This window comes from Poromitra crassiceps (genome assembly GCF_964638095.1).
Source record: "Poromitra crassiceps genome assembly, chromosome: 15".
Taxonomy (NCBI): Eukaryota; Metazoa; Chordata; class Actinopteri; order Beryciformes; family Melamphaidae; genus Poromitra; species Poromitra crassiceps.
Genome location: NC_139634.1, coordinates 10,246,755 through 10,255,200, shown reverse-complemented (window position 1 = coordinate 10,255,200; position 8,446 = coordinate 10,246,755). Strand labels below are relative to the sequence as shown.

The following is an 8,446-nucleotide window of genomic DNA, read 5'->3' as shown; positions in this document are numbered from 1 at the left end:
ATACACTGACAGCTGGTGTACACGCGCGTACGTGCACGCACGCTATAGGCTTGACGAGTGACGACATAATACGTGCATGCACGCACGTACGCGTGCACCAGCTGTCAGTATACGGCTGCCATACGGGTCTGATGCAATCCATGCACACCGTTACCAGTCTCTTGTCTCTATAGCCTACTAATGTCCCCCCACAGGACGTCCGACTCCGGCATGAAGGTGATGGGTGGCGCTCATCTTCCATTGCACCACTGGCACCTATAGGCCTTTACCTGAAAGTGGCACAATTAGGTCACTGGAAAACACTTCGATTACATAGACTTTGTTCCATTTGAGGGCTCAGTCTGCTCGCAGTCATTCCACATGGCATCCTCAAGTGTTGCTCTTGAAAAAGATTCCTCTAGCGTCTCCAAATGCGCAGCCGAGCCAATGCTGGTCCTCTATTCTTAGACCATTCCCTGTAACAGTGGTTACCAAACCTCATTGTCAAAACTCATTGTGTAGTAGACGCATTCACGTTAAAATGATTGCTATAGAGTAGGCCTATATTCCATTCTGGTGCTCTGGTTATAATGACCTTATTCCACTGCACATTAGCCTACATGAGAGGTAGGCTCTTATGCTATAGTCTCATAGCATGTTTATATTAGGCTATCTAGACTAGTTTTCATGTCAAATAAATACATATGTAGCTATGTTATGTTATCCCCCTAAACTGATAAGAGGTAGGCTATAGTTCATTTTCCTAAGCGTTTCTGAAATACCAGACTTGTCTGTGACTTTTCACCCACTTTCTATAAAAGAGGTGGTAGCTTTGCTCATGAATTCTTTACTGCTCCAGTTTTATGGCAAAAAGATGTTTCTATGACTTTCACTGCAACTGCAAAAACATGTAAAGGTAACTAATGTACACGCACCCTAATCGCAATGCTGGTGGTGATAGCAGACCTACGGGTTATTTTAATATACTAGGCTACTTAATTGGCATCATGACATGGGCCAGTTAGTGTGTGTGATGTGTGGTGGTGGCTTGATCGTCCTTAAGCTGTCATACGCAGACTTATTATGCATATTTCTTTATAGCTGCAGTTTTATGGCAAAAGGGGGACTTTCACTGGACACTCCCCTAAAACCTTGGACGTGGATGTCTGCGTCTCTGATTGGTCGTGAGGTCCCGACCGACAACACCTGCTTAACTCCTTCATCCAAATTGACACCCGGGGCTCCGAGAAATATAGGCAGCATCCCTCCTCCCAGCTCCCCGCTCAGTCCCACAGCTGCCCTATAAGACACGACCAACCCGCAGCTTTACTGATCACTGATCCAAGGTAAACCCAACGCTATAGCGCTCACACACGCGCGCACGGACACACGCACACACACACACACACACACACAGACACACGCACCCACAACCGGATCTTTGTTGTGAATTGCAGCGCACTTTCGGAGACGCAATGTTGGTTAAACTGGCCGTAGCGCTGCTGGTTTTGTCAGTGTTGGAGCAAGTAGTGGGATTGGATAATATCGATATTCATGACATCCCCCTGGAGAAGCCTGCGAGCCAGAAAGGACGCCTTTCCCTGCAAAATACAGGTAAGAAACCGGTGCTTATAGGCTATAGACGAGAACGTGTGGAGAGGATTTGTTCGGGGCCACTGCTCAGACACACATCCATGAGGGGTTTGTCCGGACACGTGTTCCTGAGGCTGTAAATTAAACCATGCAGGGGACACGTCCAGCCCAGGCGATTTGAGCAATCAGCTGTTTTCAACTTAAATATATCGGCCTTAAAGTGCACATCTAGCCTTTTCGATTACCCGATATCTTGTAAATACACTCAGACAGAAATTCAATATGTTAGTAAACTATTAATAGAACGGCACAAGGTAATAGGCTAGGTAATGTATACACTACCGCAGCGCATCTAGGTGTGCGTGTATGTGTGCATGCGTGCGTTATTACGTGTTTCAGTGGTTTTGCGCGGAAATGTGGGTTTTCGCTTTGGTGTCTGGCCCAACTGAAGTGAAAGTTGGGTGATGTGCTCAAGCAGGTTAGTGGAGCAGCAGTGGTTGTGGTTGCCCAGTAGGCTAAACTGGACTTTATCGATGCCATGCCATCCTTTGTCAAATGTTGCTTATAGGCATACACATTAAAAAAAAATGCCAATCCGAGGCTACATCTAGTCCACTGACCCGACGCATTATAGGGTTGCTGCATGAGCCTATTTGATATAACCATTCATTCCTGATGGCTGCCTCTGGTTAAAGTTTTTCTTCATACAGACCATGTGTGGACCTGCAGCCTGTGGAATTACTGGATTAGATTATATTGTAATTTTGTTTCCATGCCGAAAAAATAGGGACAAACTCCAACGCAGGTCTCACAGCAGAGTCCCTGGTAACACCACTGTGTAATTCAATGCACGTCGCGGCCAAGCTCGTACGATCCAAGCACATTCCCGTGATGCCAACACAAGCACTGCCGACAGCGGCTCACTTTTCCTGCGCACTAAAGTTCAACTCAGTGCCTAAACCCCGCAGCAGCAGCCCCCCCTCATCCCCCCTACTACTGCCCCCAACAGAGGCTCTTTGTTGACGATCATCATTTCTTCAATAAAGCGGAGATAATCCCTTATTTGCTCCAGACCTAAATAGTCAAATCAATGACTTATTTACGCACTTTTACGCACGGCGCGCACTTTGAACTATGATGGAGAAAAAAGTTTTCTCTGTCCATAAATGATCAGCTCCAAGTCAAATCATGCGTGTAATTATGTTTAATAGGTCAACAGTTGGGGCTTTCGTAGCCAAATGGCAATGGGAGCTGTGAGCCACATTTTGGCTACCCATATAATTTGCCATATTATTAACCTAAAAATAAAAGTTTCTCGGTGATGTCACATTGCGTCCACAGCATAGTCTATCTATGCAGTGAGAGAGGCTCTCTGCCTGCAGTCAGATGGCATGCCTCGTAATACATACTGTCAGACTACAATTTGGGGTTGAAAGAGACCTTCCCTTTCTTTTGGTCATTTCGGTCCACTATCATTTGTTTTATTCCTGTCCTCCATGGCTGCAGTAGAAAGGAAATTAAGGGCACTTGAGGGCCAGCCAGTGGTGTGCCAATGTACAGCCAGCTGATCTTACATATACTCACATTGCATAGCCTCTACATGTGATGTGTGCGGCACACAAATCCACCTATCAGTTACCCTCTGAACGTCATTTACACCTGCGAGGCATCACTAGCCTACTGTCCCCGCTTGCCACTAAAAGAGGAATGAGGTATGTGCTTGTGTGCGTGCGTGTGTGTGTGTGTGTGTGCGTGCGCGCGCGTGTGTGTGTGTGTGCGTGTGCGCGCGTGCGTGTGTGTGGTGGTCTCATATGATGAAGACTATGCAATAATGTAACCCCCAATTGAAATCACTGCTGTCAATATACATCTACACGATATCCTCTATCTACGGCTGATGAGAGACTTGTTGATGCAGACTCAGTGAACAGACAATGGAAATGACTGCATTTGTATTTCCTCCACAAGTGGTCAAGGCTGTATCTGCAATGCACCATCCTATCTCAATGCTAGGTGGTGCAGAAGGATTCTGGTGCAGAATGACACAGTAATATCTCTGTCACCAAGTGTTCCTCTGCAGGAAGGAACCCCATCAGGGTTCTGCTCGTCTCTCTGCAGGAAGGAACCCCATCAGGGTTCTGCTCGTCTCTCTCTGGACAGTTGCAGCTGAAACAGACTCGAAGAGACGAAAGACAGCCGAAATAAGTTCTACAGTACGCCACATTGGCTTTTTTGTCGTGTGCGCGGCGGCAATTAGCGCTGAAGTGGAGCTTTTGCCTCGTGGCCGTGCGGTCTTGGTTGCCGTGCCGACACGGCTGGACAGTCTGTTGTTATCTCACTGAACAGATGACTACTATAGGTCCCTCCCCTAACCTGTTCTCTCTTTCCAGCTGAGATCCAGCACTGCCTAGTGAGTGCAGGGGATGTCGGCTGCGGCGTGTTTGAGTGCTTTGAGAATAACTCCTGCGAGATCCGCGGGCTACAGGAAATCTGCATGACCTTCCTGCACAACGCCGGCAAGTTTGACTCTCAGGTAATAAACTGGTGTGTGTGTGTGTGTGTGTGTGTGTGTGTGTGTGTGTGTGTGTGTGTGTGTGTCATCACATGCTTACATCCTTGCAAGAAACGAATGACTTCCACGTATAGCACATATACCTCGAAGGATAGCGGTTCTCCTGCAGGCGTAATATACATGCACACTCTTCAATCTCTTTTCCTCTCACAGAGTTCAGTTCCCTCTCATTGGACTGATGGGTGTACAGTTAAGGCCAGGGGGAGCCAGCTGGCCGCCAGCCCAGGCTCCTTTTTCATACGGGTTGAGGAGGCTGTGGTCCTGCCTCATCAAGCCAGGCCTTACTGGGTCTTAATCTGTCTATAGGGCTTTTCACACTGCGTGATCGTAGCCCGGGGCTATCTTAGCCCTGGGCTAAGATAGCCCCGGGCTTACTTAGCCCCTTTTCACACATACACATTTGTTAGCCCAGGTGAACCTAAATCCAGATTCACACTGCAGTTCTACTAGCCCAGGGTTAGTAGAGCCCAGCAGCCTGTTGCACCAGCTGAATGTAAGTTCTGTCTTAAGTTAGGGTGTAAAGTCCACACTAACTGCTACGCTCAAACTAGTTAGTTTGACACTAAAGTTGCGTCTTCGTTTAGTTGCACCACGGAGACGTAAGGTGCATCTTAACTAGTAGTCCTTAAACCCCACACTAGCCAAAATAGTGTCGCAGAAAATGACGTGTACAGTATCTGTGACCAATCAGTGAAAAGCACGGTGTTTATTTACCTTTGTTTAATTAAGTGGAACGAAAACAGTGGGGACATGTTGCCCACCGCAAATGAGTGCTTTCACATTTCATCAACACCAACCAAATGAGAACGTTATTGAGTAACGTTCGTTTAGGTTCATACTGTTAACGTTTATCTGTGAGCTCTTCATCACCATGCATTTTAGGCTAATTCACCACCATCCTGCCTCGCTAAATTGTTGCTGTTATTTTAATTTGTATGCAGTGCCGCAGCTTGTGGAAAGGGTGTAATAATTTATCACGGAGAACGCGTTACCGACGCCAAACAACGATGCGCCATGGTGCCAATATTGCCAGCTGTGCCAATTGCCTACTTTACGGAGGACTTTACACCTAGTAAGGTGTACGATTTAAGTTCTAACTTATGCTTACGTTGTAACTACTTCACTTGGTGCAACCCATATATTTTTAGTAGTGCGTAAACTCGGACTCAGTGAGACTTTACGCTCAAACTAAGGTTACGTTTCAACTTACGCACAGCTGGTGCAACAGACTCCAAGCACTCTCTTTTCCTCAGCGCCTCGCTCGGCACGCCCTGACCCCGCCCACAACTTCCATTGACTTCATGCCTGGCAGCTTCACGCTTCACGCTTGGAAAATAGGACTGAATCCTGAATTATCGCTTCAGCGCGGCTTCAGCGCGGCTTCAGCGCGGCTTCAGCGCGGCTTCAGCGCGGCTTCAGCGCGGCTTCAGCGCGGCGCGGCTTCAGCGCGCCGCGGCTTCAGTGCGGCTTGAGCAAGGCACACGCGCGGCTGGTGTGAACGCCCTCGCCTGTTAGCCCTCATTCACACAGGACGCCGAACGTAAGCCGTAAGCAGAACTGAAGCTTGAAGCAGGCACAAGCTGAACGTACGCCTTGTTGTTCACACAAGACGCCTTCTCTTTTCCTCTCAGCTCCTCTCAGAGCCTACTCTCGCGCCTTGAACCCGCCTCGACTTCATGCCTCACGGCTTCACGGCTTCAGCGTCAAGCTTGGAAATCCGGCGTCAGGCCTGAGTGATCGCTTCGGCGTGGCGTGAGCGTGGCTTCGGCACGGCGTCAGCGTGGCACGCGTGCGGGTGGTGTGAACGGCTTCGCCTGTTAACAAGGACGCCGAAATGAAACTTGTGGGTTCAGCGTAGGTTGAGCATAGGTTGAGCGTTGCCTCGGCGTATGGTGTGAACGGGGGCTAAGTGTAGTGTGAAAAGCCCTTATTGGGGTCACATAAAACATGCTCCTTTAGGGGTCAAATTTAACAAGTTTGACCAGAATGAGGGAATATATTTCACTGCTATTCACCTACAGTATATTCTCTCCCCATCCTTTGCTAGAAGCATGTACTCACAGACCCATACATCTGCCCCAACACAGAAGCATGTACTCACAGACCCATACATCTGCCCCAACACAGAAGCATGTACTCACAGACCCATACATCTGCCCCAACACAGCCGCACACACAAATCCACCACAGCTGAAACAGGTGCACAACCTCGCCCTCATACGAAACTATGAGTTGAAATGACTCAGTTATACAGCATCAACAACTTGCAGAGCCAACATTTCTGCCATCTTCTTGGGCTGATGTGTGACCCCTCTGAATTTGTCACATATTTGCATCAACAAGAGAATTTGTCTTGAGGGCTCACAGGTGTGTGTGTGCGTGTGTGTGTGTGTTTGTGTGTGTGTGTGTGTGTGTGTGTGTGTGTGTGTGTGCGTGCGTGCGTGCGTGCGTGCGTGCGTGTGTGTGTGTGTGTGTGTGTGTGCGTGTGTGCGTGTGTGTGCGTGTGCGTGTGTGTTTATGTGTCTGTATACACAGGGGAAGTCCTTCATCAAGGACGCTCTGAAGTGTATGGCCCACGGTCTGCGCCACAAGTTCAGCTGTATCAGCCGGAAGTGTGTGTCCATTAAAGAGATGGTGTTCCAGCTCCAGAGAGAGTGCTACATCAAACACAACCTGTGCTCCGCCGCCAAGGAGAACGTTGCCGTCATGGTGGAGATGATTCATTTCCAGGACCTCTTCCCTAAAGGGTGAGTGGCTGCTTCCCCTCTGGACAGCGTCTCTGGATGTATCTCTGTTCCCCCGCGACTCCAAGTCCCTATGCCTCTCTGTAGCTCATTCTTCCCTCCTCTATCTCTGTTTACTTTCCCTGCACTCCTCTGCTAGCTCCTTCCGCTCTCCCATCTACAGCGCTGGTGCCATGCCCGCTATTTCCTTTCATTCCCTACACCAGCCATTCCCACACATAAGAATGCCGTGCAGGGCCCATCCAACCCTTTCATCACAACTCTGATCAACACATAAGACATAAGACTAAGATAAAGTATTTTTCACCTATATATTTTGTATTTCATAAACAGAACTTGTGAACATGTGCAAATTCTGCCTAATTTTGGAGTAAATTTTAGCCCCCTCTACGACAAGCTAGCATGACATGGTTGGCAGTACCAACGGATGACTCTATAGTTTCATAATGATACCAGAAACTTCACTCTTCCTTTAAAACGAAGCCCGCTACAGCATTTGATTTCTATCACTGAAATCGGGAGAGAGAAATGACAATCTGGAGCACAGCGGGAAGAAGGGTTCAAGATAGGGAGACTCCCGCGAAAGTCGGGAGTGTTGGCAGGTACGCGCGGCCCACCTGCAGTACCTCTATGCCCCACCAGGCGGCTGCGGCCCCCACTTTGGGAATAACTGTACCTACACCTTGATCTAATGGTGCTTGTGACCATTAAATCACGACATCATTATGAGTGACCTCTCCCTCTGTGTGTCCAGGCCATATGTGGAGCTGGTGAACATTCTGCTGAGCTGCGGAGAGCAGGTGAAGGAGGCGCTGACGCGGAGCGTGCGTCTGCAGTGCGAGCAGAACTGGGGCGCGCTGTGCGACAGCCTGAGCCTCTGCTCCTCCCTCACGTCCGCGCCTCCCGCCAGAGCGGGCGCCCCCGCCGCCGCCGCCGCCGAGCAGCGCCGCCCCGCGCCCTCCCAGCCCGAGCCGGAGCAGCACCCCCGCCCCCCCCGGCAGGGCGACAAGGACAACAAGCCCGGCAAGGGGGGCTTCAACGCCCACCCCCGCAACCGCAGCCAGGGACCCCGCCGCCAGAGCCCCGAGGCCGGGGCGGTGGCCGAGCAGGAGGACCCCGAGGCCGCCAACATCCGGAGGTGAAAGCGCAAGGAGAGTGTCCAGAACCCCCCACCCCCCCACCCCACCCCCCCTCTCCCCGACCCCAGCACCATCGAAACCCCACTCGCATACACAAAACTCACCCGCCCATGCACCCACACACACCCTCAGACACGTGCACACACACACACCCTCAGACACGTGCACACACACACACACCCTCAGACACGTGCACCCACACACACCCTCAGACACGTGCACACACACACACACCCTCAGACACGTGCACACACACAAATTCCCGGACAGATTTGAGCAGAAGGAAACCACCTTTTCTGTCCTTATTCCTCCATCTCCAGTCATTCCAGGAGTCCCACATGGTAAACTTGCAGGGTAATTGTGGTGTAGCTCGTACTGTTATGCCAGACTGTAGGCCACGTTTTTTTTTTTTTTTTAAT

General features: G+C 50.0%; 1 protein-coding gene across 1 annotated transcript; it reads left to right on the top strand.

Moving 5' to 3' along the window:
- Window positions 1-1,454: 1,454 nt before the first annotated feature.
- stc2a (stanniocalcin 2a) lies at window positions 1,455-8,030 on the top strand (the record flags this gene model as incomplete). Its single annotated transcript, XM_083651605.1, has 4 exons — window positions 1,455-1,593; window positions 3,963-4,105; window positions 6,680-6,891; window positions 7,643-8,030. The coding sequence occupies 4 exons, from the start codon at window positions 1,455-1,457 to the stop codon at window positions 8,028-8,030; spliced, it is 882 nt and encodes a 293-aa protein (XP_083507731.1).
- Window positions 8,031-8,446: the final 416 nt, after the last annotated feature.